Source organism: Brienomyrus brachyistius, chromosome 18 (genome assembly GCF_023856365.1).
Source record: "Brienomyrus brachyistius isolate T26 chromosome 18, BBRACH_0.4, whole genome shotgun sequence".
Lineage (NCBI taxonomy): Eukaryota > Metazoa > Chordata > Actinopteri > Osteoglossiformes > Mormyridae > Brienomyrus > Brienomyrus brachyistius.
The window spans coordinates 17,347,506-17,362,171 of record NC_064550.1 but is presented as its reverse complement, the minus strand read 5'-3'; the positions used below and the strand labels follow the sequence as shown (position 1 = coordinate 17,362,171).

The 14,666-nt window shown below is 50.1% G+C and overlaps 1 protein-coding gene across 8 annotated transcripts in view; it reads right to left on the bottom strand.

Moving 5' to 3' along the window:
• The window catches only part of synj1 (synaptojanin 1), a 28,637-nt gene that overhangs the window by 8,948 nt on the left and 5,023 nt on the right, over positions 1-14,666 (bottom strand). For 2 of the 8 annotated variants that reach the window (XM_048984443.1, XM_048984451.1), the window contains exons 7-27: positions 13,649-13,710; positions 12,638-12,734; positions 9,835-10,010; positions 9,556-9,637; positions 8,282-8,434; positions 7,536-7,701; positions 7,118-7,141; positions 6,812-7,003; positions 6,577-6,661; positions 6,351-6,491; positions 5,827-6,019; positions 5,219-5,377; positions 4,971-5,127; positions 4,734-4,854; positions 3,198-3,410; positions 2,740-2,818; positions 2,489-2,651; positions 1,170-1,364; positions 825-863; positions 550-678; positions 294-332 (exon numbers count right to left, since the gene is read on the bottom strand). In XM_048984443.1, coding sequence (XP_048840400.1) covers positions 294-332; positions 550-678; positions 825-863; positions 1,170-1,364; positions 2,489-2,651; positions 2,740-2,818; positions 3,198-3,410; positions 4,734-4,854; positions 4,971-5,127; positions 5,219-5,377; positions 5,827-6,019; positions 6,351-6,491; positions 6,577-6,661; positions 6,812-7,003; positions 7,118-7,141; positions 7,536-7,701; positions 8,282-8,434; positions 9,556-9,637; positions 9,835-10,010; positions 12,638-12,734; positions 13,649-13,710 — 2,665 coding nt within the window. The remainder of the gene's footprint in view (positions 1-293; positions 333-549; positions 679-824; positions 864-1,169; positions 1,365-2,488; positions 2,652-2,739; positions 2,819-3,197; positions 3,411-4,733; positions 4,855-4,970; positions 5,128-5,218; positions 5,378-5,826; positions 6,020-6,350; positions 6,492-6,576; positions 6,662-6,811; positions 7,004-7,117; positions 7,142-7,535; positions 7,702-8,281; positions 8,435-9,555; positions 9,638-9,834; positions 10,011-12,637; positions 12,735-13,648; positions 13,711-14,666) is intronic. The other 6 variants (XM_048984444.1, XM_048984447.1, XM_048984446.1 and 3 more) reach the window with 6 other exon arrangements.

The following is a 14,666-nucleotide window of genomic DNA, read 5'->3' as shown; positions in this document are numbered from 1 at the left end:
GCACGCGAGCTGTTATCAGGCTCTGAAACGGCATAAGGAACCTCCATCCTGCCAACTTGGCATCTGCCGACATCTCCCCACGTTACTGCACAGCGGGCTCGTCTCCGTGACAACCGGGGATTTGAGCAACCCAGTGAGCGACAACTGGCTGCGAAGGTCTGATTGATCCCTCTGAATGTGGCATGAGGCGGGGCATGATGGGGAGGGAAGGTAAGGGGCAACTACGGCGACTGACGACACAACATGGCACTTCACAGCGAGACAGGAATGCGATTTCTGATATGACATTTTACCTCCCAAGTCTTTCCTAGCTGGTGTGGGGCTTCTACCTCCTTTAAACAGAAAGGACAGCGTCAGGCGGATCAGAGGCACCAGATCATACGAGTCCTGCACACTCCTACGCAGTAACGCCTGCAGGAACACACTACAGGGACCGAAACCGCCATGAAACCCTGACAGGAAGTACAACACGCCTGCACATCTGACCGTGGATCTGCGAGAGGAGGACATAACGTGGCGTTTGTGCCGAAAGGCAAGGCTGTTTCATACCTGAAGGAGGTGGGGGTCGCTGCGGAGGAGCAGGTCGGGCAGGGGGGGCGTTGGGGCGCGGGGGAGGGGGTCGTTTCGGCTCCAGGCCCTGAGACGGGGGGGCGATGGGCTGGAAATCCACCGGAGAGCCTGGGAAAAACGGTCAAGGGAGCGGCCCCCACACATGACTCCCCATAACTGCACCAGAAGCCATCAGTTTTTACACAGTACATCACAGGCAGCAGAACACCTAGAGCACAGACAGACACAGCTCCACACAAAGGCACTTATTTTACCTGCAAGCTCCCTCCTACACGCTGCTGGACTTAAGCATCCTTTCCCAAATAAAGATAGAGCAAAGAATAAAGAGTTTCAACAGATGAAGGCGTGAGCCGGCACACTGCTGCCGATTTCATTCGCTTGGCACACATTCTGATCCACGTTATGTAATGTAGCCGGCGAGTTTTACCTTTTACTCAGACACCTTGACTTTGAGAACAACTCAGCAATTCAAGTTAAGCACCCCGGGTTACTGCACTCTGCTACCTCCCGGTGATAAACCCGTTATTTTCCTTAATCGGATCTTGCCTGGCAGTTTGCTGCTAGCACCGCACTCCCCTTCCCTCCTTAGGAGAGCGTACCTGGAGGAGGGCCGGCGGTGCGGGGCGGTGCGCGGCTGGGCCTGCAGGGCGGCGCCGCTTCGCCGTGGGTCGGTGAAGGGCAGGGGCTGCCTCTGGGCGACGTGGAAGGTGATATGGCCAGGCCTGAGCCGGAGTTCAGCTGGAGGTGCTGGGGGAGAATCTCCTCCAACTCCGCACTGTCCTCGTCCACGTCGCCTGTCGGCACAATTCAGAGTAGGGCACTTCAATTAGTTTAACTCAAATTCAATATATAATACTAATACAAAACATGTACTAATTCAAAACATTCCCTCTACAAGCTGCGCTAAGTAAGATATGAATAAGGATGTTCAAACCCCTATTAGTTAATTAAAGTTAATTAAATTATATAAAAGGACTTAAACATTTTTCAGCCACCCCACTGAACACTCATAAGCCCCTCCTACTCACCAGACACCCATGTAAACGCTCATAAACCCCTTCCATTCACCACACCTTTCAATCTTTCACAGGAATGCCTCACAAGTTCCTTCCACAGGAATCCTAGTGAACCTAAACAAGTCCCCTCCACGCACCACAGATGTCAATGTGAACCCTGACATACCTCTTCCGTTCACCACCAAGGTTCACGTGAATGTTGCACAAGTTCCATCCACTCACCAGACACTCATGTGAACGCTCATAAGCCCCTCCCACTCACCACAGACACCCATGTGAACGCTCATAAGCCCCTCCCACTCACCACAGACACCCATGTGAATACTCATAAGCCCCTCCCACTCACCACAGACACCCATGTGAATACTCATAAGCCCCTCCCACTCACCAGACACCCATGTGAATGCTCATAAGCCCCTCCCACTCACCAGACACCCATGTGAATGCTCATAAGCCCCTCCCACTCATCAGACACCCATGTGAACGCTCATAAGCCCCTTCCATTCACCACATCTTTCAATCTTTCACAGGAATGCCTCACAAGATCCTTCCACAGGAATCCTAGTGAACCTAAACAAGTCCCCTCCACGCACCACAGATGTCAATGTGAACCCTGACATACCTCTTCCGTTCACCACCAAGGTTCACGTGAATGTTGCACAAGTTCCATCCACTCACCAGACACTCATGTGAACGCTCCTAAGCCCCTCCCACTCACCACAGACACCCATGTGAACGCTCATAAGCCCCTCCCACTCACCACAGACACCCATGTGAATACTCATAAGCCCCTCCCACTCACCACAGACACCCATGTGAATACTCATAAGCCCCTCCCATTCAGCACAGAGTTCAGTGGGACATCTCACAAGCCCCATTTAGTATTATACATTCTGCTCTACCTTCCATGTCATAGTCGGCGCCTGTATCTGCATCCTCGGCCAGGAGACTGGAGCTGGCGGATGTGGGAACACCCCCGAAGACCCTCTCGACGCTCATCTCCTCCTCCAGGCTCTTGATCCAGTCGGGGCTCTTCAGCCGAATGTCAATGGTTTTCCCTTGGACCTGGGGGAAACCGGAGCAGATCTGTTGTGGACAAAAAAGGCTTTTCCAGCTCGCAGGACGCTCCATGCTCTCTTCAGGACAGGCTTACCGTGGAGGCACTGAGAGAGAGAGCAGCCAGGGCGGAGTAACCTTCCAAGAAGGTCACCCACATCTTCTCCTCCACAAACCTGAGAAGAGAAGAGTCACCTTACAACTGAAGTGTGATCCACTGCCGTGCCAGCTTCAAGGCAACCATGATGGAGAAGCATCCGTTTGATGCACAAAAGCAACACCATGGAATCACCAATATGAGGCTACAATCCAAGTCACTTAGACTCAGGCTACATGTCCTGGCTCAAGGTTCCAAAGCCACTAACAGTAATAGAACCAGCATCCTTCAAATTATCTGTCTAATTGATTAACACACCGCATGCAGCCTACATTTCTCCAGCCTACAAGACCCTCGTTATGAGAAATCAGAGAATCTTGGGAACTGACAGATTTGTGAAAGTGAGACAAAGAGTTCTGATGTCTGCACAGTGGATGACAGTTGCCTGGACGACCCACCTGATGAGGATGACCTCCCCGAAGACGGCGAACTTGTCGAGAAGCTCGTCGATCAGGGCGTCGTCAAAGAAGTTGTCATCGCCTGAGCCGCACAGGGACACGAGCACAGTGCCGTCTGGGGGGCCCTGCTGGGCGATGACGTCCTTGTATACCTGGTGCCGTGCCTCGGGGTCGACCTCCAGCACGTCCACGTCTATGACGGCCACCACAGGCCTGGAGTGGGGGAGGGGAGAGCGAGGATGGCAAACTGCGGACAAACTGCGGACGGAGCTAAGCATTACCAAAGTAACAATCAATTTGGGGGGGTCGGTAGGGTAGAGCGGTATATCGAATTTTTACAGTATATCAGTGCTTTCAAAGACAGATATGGGATGACATAATACCGTTTGTTATTGACACACTTTTATTGTGCATTCAAAATTAGGGCCTTATTAAAGATTTTTAACTGAAACCAATCGTGATGTTACATCAACTCCCAGAATGCACTGCTACAATCAAACCAATTCCGTTGGCATCTCATGGAGATGATGAAGAGAAAAGGTGTAATTGTAGTTACTTGGTTCTTTTCATTTTAAAACATTCAGATGATCAGAATTTGCATTTTCTTTTGTTTTACTTTGTTGATGAATAATGACTAGAAAATTAGGGTCTTTTCAATTATTAAACACTTTCAGTGATGGTCTGGCTTCTATTTAGATCCATCTGCTGAGCAGGTTTTACATTTAGATATTTTTTTGTTCATAAACATTCATCTTCTGTTTTAAAAGCAATGTCATAAGCTGATAAAAATATGCTTTTCCGTGGATTGGAATGAAAGTGTTTTATGTTGAGGCTGCTCTATTGGACCCATAGAACATAACAAAATGTACTTTGGAGATTTCTGTTTACAATAATGAAAATGTCTGTACTTAATAGTTACAGTTGCATTTCATAGTTATAACTGTATTCTTAATAATGCACAGTTGTATTAGCATTTGGTTTTGATTTACAATTAAACATTAAGCTCAGTTCATAGAAAATACTGATGTATGTCATGCATCCCTGTTCTCCCTAAAAATATTCAGACATAGCTTTTACCCAGCCCTAGGGGGCGCTGTGTGGCTAAGCAGGTTAGACCTCTGTGCCTGTGATGGGAAGGTTGCTGGTTTGAGTCCCATCCTCAACAGAATAGTCACATGTTTGTTGAGCCTTTGAGTAACACCCTTAACCCGACATTCGAACCCCAAGCTTCGCTCTCAACTGCATAAATGTGTCTGTATGTCTCAAAGTGGAGCATGGTGAGATATGAGAAAAAAAGAATTCCAACCTGTACTTGTACTGCAAATAATCCCCCACCCCCCACCATATGCACTTTAAAAAAGTACCCAAGCGTTTAAAGAGTATGCAACTATGCGAGCCAACAGCTTCACTGTGTAGAGGACAATCTCACTGTAACACAACGCAGTGGGCCTGGGAATTGAGTGAGCCTAATGGCGACTCATCAGCAGCCAATCAGAGATAACGAAGTGCAACACTGCCATCCCTGCAAGGCCCCACCTGTGATCAGAGGTCTTTAGCTCCGCTCTGCCATAGTACTGAAGGGTTCCAGGTGTCCAGAGGTACTGCGGCGCGCTGTCCTCTTCGTCCGGAGCCGTGGACACCAGGTTCATCTCTTCTGCTACAGGGAGACCCACACAATACTGCGTCAAAGCCAACCTCCTCCCAGACGTTTGTGCTGCCAGGGGCTACATCATACACGTCTCACTGGATGCGCATGCGGATGCACCCCCTCACCACTTTTATCAAAGTTCCACTTCCTCCTCTTCCAGAGAATACGGTCCGTCCAAGCTGGTGTGCGGCACTTCTCGCTGGTGTCATAGTCGTCAGAGAAGAGGTCGTACTTGTAGGTGGGTGGGAAGTTAACGTCGCCTTCGATGAACGAGCGGAAAACCTGCAGAGCGAGGAGAACGACGCGGGTGGCTCAGGGTCAAGGGCTTTTGTGGCGACTGCGGACTGTGGCGGAGGACGGCGTCCTCGCTTACGTGGCGCGCGCTCTTCTGCTCCGTCAGCTGGTCGCCGGCAATCAGGGCGTCCCACTGCTTCTGCCGGATGAGCTCCTTCACCTCCTCGTTGGGCAGGCTGATGCGGTAGTTGAAGTCACCGCACCAGAACACATAGTCATGGGAGTAGAGGAGCCGGCCCTTGAGAGGAGAACATACGACAAGATGCGGGAGGTGAGCCAAAACCGAGAGGGGGCGGGGCAGGAGGATGTGACATCACTACCCGAAAACAACCGAGAGCGAGAGAGACATTCAGCAGGAAGCTACGGCTAAATGTTAAAAGGTCACATTATACTTCGTAGGACAAGGCAGGTTAAGAAGCCACAGAAGATCTTATTACCTAATTGATTAGGTGAGCGACACACACAAAGAGCTGGGTTTGAGATGCAAAAGTCAAGGGTTAGAATTTGTGGGGAGCAGAATGTTCATCGACAACGACGAGTTTGATGCAGCATTCTGCGGTATTTCTGCTGCACTGAGGCCAATGGAGGAACCACTAAAGCCATATACATCGTTTGGGTAACGACATTTCCCAAGTCACATATCATTGTTATTAGTTATGATTTCTGATGCTGAGAGTGCATGGTTACCATGGGGAAGCTGAGCCTGCGGGTGATCTCACTGTAGTCGTCGTTCCTCTCCTTGACCTGGGACTGGCCAGCAGCGAAGTGAGAGCAGACGAAGCAGATGCTGGTAGTATGGAACAACATGCGGATGGCCACGCCCCCCTTGTTCCCTGTGGCTCCTCCCATTCCCGTCTTTACCGTGTCCACGGCAACATCCCTGAAAGGCCCCAGGGCTTGGCTCAGTCAAGCACAGAGAAACACGTGCCCCGTATTTTATTACAGCGTTTCCCAATCCGGTCCTCGGGGAACCACAGACGGTCCATGTTTTTGCTCCCTCCGAGCTCCCTGCCAGACAGTTCACATTTTTGCTCCTTCCCATCTGGGAGCTGGACCGGACTGGAGAACACTGTTTTATTGGATTAAAGCTTGCAAATGATTCTACGGGACTGTATTGAAGTTAGACGAAAAGACTAGAAAAGCAAAGACGGAAAAACACAGCATGACAATGTTCGAATATCGAGGATGAAGGAGAGCTGGTGGGTGCCTACCGGATGAAAGGGGCGTGTTGGGGCCGGATGAAGACGAAGAGGCAGACCCCCACAAGCTGCTCCGAGGCCAGCAGCACGTACTTGTGGTCCCTGGAGATGTTCTTCTGCAGCTCAGCGGCCCACAGCTTCTGATTGGTTGTGCTGCGGGGAAGGAAGGCTGTGCTTTCAGTTTTTTGGCCTGAGTAACGGATTCACTGATGTCACCGGAGATGCTGCCCATGTTTACCTTGCGCTGACGATGTTACCGGCGTTCAGCTCTACCATTTCCTCAAATCCAATAGCAAAGATGTCTACTGGGCGAGCTTTGCCGTCTGGAAAGACGGGAGGAATACAAAAGCACCGGGTCAAACGAGATCTGTCGCATCCACAATGACAGCAAAACAACATCTGCAGATGTAAACAAACCACAATGTTACACAAGACCGCCTGCTGTCTGCACAGAAGGGATTGGTAGCACACACCCTGGAAACCGGGGAGTCCCGCCTTCTTGGGGGCATCTAGGAGCCAGTCGTTGAGGGTCTGGTTGCGGAAGGCGATGCTGCGGAACTGCTTGCCCCCATTGACGTTCCAGGTGCCGACGCACACGCGCACCTGCTTGGGCCGTGTGTACTTCTCGTAGCTTTGGCACATGCCCAGGAGGACTCTGGGAGAGGCTGCGGCACGAGGAAAAACAGACTGCGATTATTCAAACCGAACAGCGGGACGCTGCATTAGCGGGGAAGAAGACAGAAAGCAGTAAGTGCTCTGCCGTACGGAATATACTGTACCTGATTGCAAAATGGGCTCTGAAACTAACGTCGTAAGCATTAAGGAAAAGGAGAAGAGAGTGAAAAAAGGCCATGGTCAATTCATCCAGAGGAAGTTAGACAAACATTTATTTTTTTTTTAGTTCCCTAAACTCTCTCGACTGTCACCTTGGCACGACCTTGTTAGTCCAAATCCACAAAGAAGGTTGCACACATATACCGCATCAGCTGGTGCAAGTACCACAAAAACTGAAGCGTGTAACTAATATATAAAAAATATTTTTTTCCTTTAAATAACCTGGTTTTAACGCCTGCAGAGATTTAACCAAACCTGTGACCGTCTTGGCAGGAGGAGCGATTTCACGGATGTATTTATAGAAGTAAACAGAGCTCGCAGCTAACGATCACGCAGACATACGTGGCAGCACTGGCCACACACCGTAGAGGCTGCTGGTGGTGAGCAGTGCGCGGGCTTTGTCGGCCAGGTCGCTGTTCAGGGTGCTGCCCAGGCGCAGAATGTCGATGGCCTCCTGCTTCGAGCTGTCGAAGAAGTTGTTCTGGATGGTCCTGGTGACGGACCGTGCGCCATCTTTCAGCTTCCCAGCCTGGAGGGCGATTAGCAGCTCTTAGATACTGTCTCTTGTTACTAACACAAACGAGGCAATGAATAAAGCTACAGTTATATACACAGGCGCAGACAAAACACAGACAAAACAAACAAAAAACAAACGTACATGCAGAGACAGAAAACGTGTGCATTAATTCATAAAACAAAACAATAGACATAAAACAAAGACATATTTCTAAGTGTTTATGGACCAGATTTTACCATCCTGCCCAAAACCCCTTCAGAAAAAACCCTTTGCATAGAAGGTCTTAAGTCAATCGTCTCCACATCAGAATCTGCATCATTTTCACTATTTAAGACCGGAAAAGTCTGAAGCCTGAAGAAGCTCTGGACTGTACCGCAAAAAAAATAACAACCGGATACATCAGAAGGTACAGCAACAAGACAGACGTGCAAGCCGGCTTCATGGAACCCGGCACCGTGGACTCACCAGGGCAGGAACATTATCCAGAGAATGCAGGAGAGAGACAGAGCACATGCAAAGGGAGTTAGAAGTGAGGCAGCAGCCACTGTCCGGTGCTGCGACCGCCCCGGCTCCATGGGCACAGACACCCTACCTTAGCCTTGCCATCCAGGGCCCCCGTTCCAGCGTAGATTTTGCTGATGGAGTCGCCGTTGATGGACCACATGGAGCGGAAGACCTCCTGGAATCGGGCCACCAGCTGGGGTTTCTCTGACAGGCCCATGACCTCCAGCTGTTTGGGCAGCATCTGGAAAAGGGAGGGAAGGCAGAGCGACGATGCCGACAAGGACACTCAGAAATCAGAGGGAGACCAGTTCCCACCACAGAAATCCAGGAATATCAAGTTACATCACAAAAGGAAAAAGACGGGACTGTAGTTGTCAGGGTATTTACCTTCTTATATGCAAAACAGCAATTAGCATTTAAAATAATGAGCAATGGCACAGGTAACATAACCCTATACATAATAAACCACAGTCAAGCAACTTTATTCTGCAGCACAATGTTCCATTTCCTGAAGTCCTGGGCAACCAGGTAATTATATCAAACAATAACATAAATGCAACACTTTAGGTTTTGTTCCCATTTTGAAACAGCTTGACAAAAACAACAAAGAAAACCCCACTGGACTTTGTTTGCATGCAGAGCGCATGTTTCAAATTTCGCTAAATTATTTTATTTTTTGTTATTTTTACAAATGTAAAGTGGCATATCGAAGTGTTAATGGCGTAGCATGACGACCACACAGGTGTCCCTAATCGTGGAGATAAAAGGGAACTCTAAAACGTACAGTTTTTATTGAACAGTACAATGCACCAGATGCCTCAAGTTTCACGAGAAGCAAAGCAGGAAGTACACTGGAGCTTAGCCAAAGCCATGAAGCTCCATTTCTGCACCATAAGTCAACTCCAGGTTTAGAGCACATAGTAGAAGGTCCGTCTGGTTTCACAGTCACAGGTCAATTTGCCTGAATGCTCTCTAAACTTCTCCCAAAGAGCATCTTCCAGATGCTCTGGATCAGTGCATTCCAGAAGCTGAAGTGGCACAGCATTCCACAGGCAGCACTCAACAACCTGGTCAACCCTGAGAGGTGCAGGGCTGCTACAGGCAAATAAATGGTGGTCATCATTTATTACTGTGGCCAGTGGTGGCTTAATGGTGAGGGAAGTGCACTTGTAAATGAAAAATTGCTGGTGTGAATCCCCGACCAGCAAGGCACCACTGAGGTAGCCTAAGCAAGGTATCACCCTCAAGCACTGCTCCCCGGGCGCTGAATTAGCTGCCCCCTGCATGTCACAATGTCACATGCGGGTTAAAAGCAGAGGACACCAATGGAAGCCAGCCTTCATGTTCAGACTCTCTGCGTACCTCCAGTGCAAGGAAGGCCTGGACGCTGTTGGTTCTGTCCAAACAGTCCAGACAGTTGGACCGGATGGTTCCGCTCTGGCACCTGAAAGGACAATAAATTTCAATCAAGCCTGTTGCTCTTTATACTTTTAACTTTGGGGGGTGGGGACCTTTAAAGTCAAAGTAGATTAGCCCAGGATTGTTTTAGAAATGATTGGACTAAAGTATCCATGGGGGGAGGGTCTAATCTCCAGTGGGAGGGCCAATTGTCCGCTTCATGCAGAGTGGGAGGAGCATTACCTCTGAACCCCGCCTTCCCCAGCGTAGTAGAAGAAGTTACAGTCATCCAGGAATTTGCTAAGCTGTGGCTTCAGCGCACTGAACAGCTTGTCCGCCTTTCCCCCCTTCACCATCTGGTGGTAGTCGAAGTTGATCATCTTCACCGCGGCGGCATGCTCCGACGCCTTCAGGTGGCTCTGCGGATGCACACACGTGTACCTGCTCTTACATACCGCACTGCATGCATGAGATTATGCTCCGACGCCTTCAGGTGGCTCTGCGGATGCACACACGTGTACCTGCTCTTACATACTGCACTGCATGCATGAGATTATGCTCCGACGCCTTCAGGTGGCTCTGCGGATGCACACGCGTGTACCTGCTCTTACATACCCCACTGCATGCATGAGATTATGCTCCGACGCCTTCAGGTGGCTCTGCGGATGCACACACGTGTACCTGCTCTTACATACCCCACTGCATGCATGAGATTATGCTCCGACGCCTTCAGGTGGCTCTGCGGATGCACACACGTGTACCTGCTCTTACATACCGCACTGCATGCATGAGATTATGCTCCGACGCCTTCAGGTGGCTCTGCGGATGCACACGCGTGTACCTGCTCTTACATACCGCACTGCATGCATGAGATTATGCTCCGACGCCTTCAGGTGGCTCTGCGGATGCACACGCGTGTACCTGCTCTTACATACCGCACTGCATGCATGAGATTATGCTCCGACGCCTTCAGGTGGCTCTGCGGATGCACACACGTGTACCTGCTCTTACATACCGCACTGCATGCATGAGATTATGCTCCGACGCCTTCAGGTGGCTCTGCGGATGCACACGCGTGTACCTGCTCTTACATACCGCACTGCATGCATGAGATTATGCTCCGACGCCTTCAGGTGGCTCTGCGGATGCACACGCGTGTACCTGCTCTTACATACCGCACTGCATGCATGAGATTATGCTCCGACGCCTTCAGGTGGCTCTGCGGATGCACACGCGTGTACCTGCTCTTACATACCGCACTGCATGCATGAGATTATGCTCCGACGCCTTCAGGTGGCTCTGCGGATGCACACACGTGTACCTGCTCTTACATACCCCACTGCATGCATGAGATTATGCTCCGACGCCTTCAGGTGGCTCTGCGGATGCACACGCGTGTACCTGCTCTTACATACCGCACTGCATGCATGAGATTATGCTCCGACGCCTTCAGGTGGCTCTGCGGATGCACACGCGTGTACCTGCTCTTACATACCGCACTGCATGCATGAGATTATGCTCCGACGCCTTCAGGTGGCTCTGCGGATGCACACGCGTGTACCTGCTCTTACATACCGCACTGCATGCATGAGATTATGCTCCGACGCCTTCAGGTGGCTCTGCGGATGCACACACGTGTACCTGCTCTTACATACCGCACTGCATGCATGAGATTATGCTCCGACGCCTTCAGGTGGCTCTGCGGATGCACACACGTGTACCTGCTCTTACATACCCCACTGCATGCATGAGATTATGCTCCGACGCCTTCAGGTGGCTCTGCGGATGCACACACGTGTACCTGCTCTTACATACCCCACTGCATGCATGAGATTATGCTCCGACGCCTTCAGGTGGCTCTGCGGATGCACACACGTGTACCTGCTCTTACATACCCCACTGCATGCATGAGATTATGCTCCGACGCCTTCAGGTGGCTCTGCGGATGCACACGCGTGTACCTGCTCTTACATACCCCACTGCATGCATAAGATTATGCTCCGACGCCTTCAGGTGGCTCTGCGGATGCACACGCGTGTACCTGCTCTTACATACCCCACTGCATGCATGAGATTATGCTCCGACGCCTTCAGGTGGCTCTGCGGATGCACACGCGTGTACCGGCTCTTACATACCCCACTGCATGCATGAGATTATGCTCCGACGCCTTCAGGTGGCTCTGCGGATGCACACGCGTGTACCTGCTCTTACATACCGCACTGCATGCATGAGATTATGCTCCGACGCCTTCAGGTGGCTCTGCGGATGCACACGCGTGTACCTGCTCTTGCATAACGCACTGCATGCATGAGATTATGCTCCGACGCCTTCAGGTGGCTCTGCGGATGCACACGCGTGTACCTGCTCTTACATACCGCACTGCATGCATGAGATTATGCTCCGACGCCTTCAGGTGGCTCTGCGGATGCACACGCGTGTACCTGCTCTTACATACCCCACTGCATGCATGAGATTACACAGATCAAAAGAGGGAAGTGAAAACTCCAAAAGCACAGTGGCATCCAAACTTTACAGTGGGAGCCACTTTAAAAAACGAAATAAAAAAGAAAAGTATGATGCGCTAACGAGTCATGATGGTGAGTTTTGCTGACTAGGGGGGGTGGGGGTAAGGGGGGGGGGGAGGATATCGTCGTGATCGCCTGGGAATGACTTAGAGGTTCGACCTGTTGATCGTGATTGACCGGTTGGCGGACTCCACTCTAGACATGTCAACCAGGGATAGAGTCAGTCAGCGAGTTCTTACCAGGAAGCTTTGCATTCCCCATATTAGCACGAAAAAAAGCTTCTTAAGCCCACATATTCAGCCAATTACTGATTGCTTTTCCTAAACAGGAACCGGTGGAGTCACCAATGCGGCCGACGCCACATGGAAATCCCACCCAACGGGAAATTAACGGCCTAGTATCCGCCAACATGACATTAAATCCAGGCTGGATCCCTTTCTCCCTAAACGCACAGAAGGAGGGTGATGCGGCTTCAGCGACAGATCCTGGCGGTACCATGGAAACCGGGAAGCCTCGCTCACCTGGAAGGCCTTGCTCAACATGTGCTCGCCCTCCTTCATCCCCAGCAGGTTGACGATCATCTGTCTGCCATATAGCCTCCGCAGCGTGCAGAAGTGCCTGGGGAGGGTGGGGGAGGGGGGAGCAATGCATTGTGGGATGGACAAGATAAATATTGTACATGCACTAGTATCTTCGTACATCCTGTGACAGAGTGAGTTTTAAAAATAAATGAAAACATTTAAATAATTAATTGTGAGTTGTAAAGCCATGATGTCCATCTGCATGCGGCCGCCTCAGAGGCCTGCCGACTCAGCGATGACTCATGCACTATAAATGTCCTCCATCTCTCCCAGAGACCGGCTCCCTAGAGCGGTCCGTTGACATCGCCCTTGCTCGGGGAAATTATTAACAATGTATCGTCGTTAGCTGTTAAAAAAGAGCCCTTAGGATACAAATATTGAGGAGAAGCAGAGTAGGCATGACTCGCTTTGCCAGGTTTTATATGACAGACACAGAGCAGAAGATCTTTCCAGGTCTTTGTCTGAGGTGCTGCACAGGAAGCCGTGTACAAAACCACGGACCCCTTTCCCAGCAACCACTTAACTGGCGAGTCATAAAGAATTCATAACTCAATGTTACGACCGACTGTGGGGGACTGTAATTAAAATGGTCTGTAAACGAGAGATGAGGAAGTGGCTTTTATTTAATTAACCGTTTTCCTGTTTATTTATTTAAACGCTGTCGTTCATAAATGCCCCTGCTTACACAACTCGCATCAGACTACCACCTAGGGCTGGCGAAGTCCTGAAGACTGACGAACCAAAAAGCACACGGCTGGGAAAACACGCCGCCCAGATGGAAACGGGCAGAGCGGCGTAAGCGCAGGCGTGACCGGACCGGCACGGCGCCACCCAGGTCCATAATCCTCCCTCTTGGACGGGAGCCAGCCCGCTGGATGACACCGCCGTTTTGGCAGTGAGTGCAGTAAGAGTGTTCCTCGGGAAATGCTGCAGCAGATTTTTTTTAATTACCTTTCGAAAGCTGGAGCGTTTGCCTCAAAGCCTCGGGACAGCTTGACCCGGTGTGACCCGACCTTGAGAGAAAACACACGGAGGGGCTCATCCAGGTGCAAATATACACATGAGTTAGCATACCATATACTTACATTACATTTACTTATTTATGCAGTGAGGAAAGCTTGTGGTGAGCCAGTATCCCCTGGGCTCTTAAGGACCTTGCTCACTGGCGCCGAAATGGGATAACCCTACCAGCCACTGGATTTAAACCCACAACCTTCCAAAATAGCCCCTAATGCACAAATGAGCTATTCTGCTCCCTATATCTATAAAATGGCACATTGCAAAGCTGAAACTGCAGACCCCAGCTGTGCTAAACACCAGAAATACCATAAAAATCACATAATAAAGGGTTACAGAGCAGTAATGTACAAGGCTTGGGTGTGGTGGAGGTGAAATTTACTGACTACATGGATTGGCTGTGGAATGAAACCTCAAGCCACGTACAGCTTAGACATGTTCAGTCAGACAACCTGAATATTAGCTTTCCCATCACGCTGTGTTATATATGACCAGGTTAAAGAAGAAATAAATTTAAAAAATTAGAATTTAAGCCTGTACTACACATTCCATTGTCACTGGTCCTCAGTACAGTACTGGTCCTCAGAACAGCCTACTCTCAGACAAAGGAATTTATAACATTTCCCAATAATGCAAACATTGTTTAACTGAATAGGACATCCAGAGGCTTCTGCAAGCTGCCCGACTGATGACCTCACAGACAGCAGAACGATCACCGAGGAGATAACAGCAGGCAGCCGTTAGTGCTTCTGACAGTGAATTATCATAATGATCACAGATTAGCAGAGCCCACAATAAGCCCATCAAAACGCATCTCCATAGAGACAGAGCACGTCACCATAGAGACCCGTGGCTGGAAGGAGGACGGGTGTCATTAATCCAGACTTCAGTTCCCCACACGCATCGCTGGTCACCCTCACGCACCACAGGACCACCAAATTCCATCAGAGCT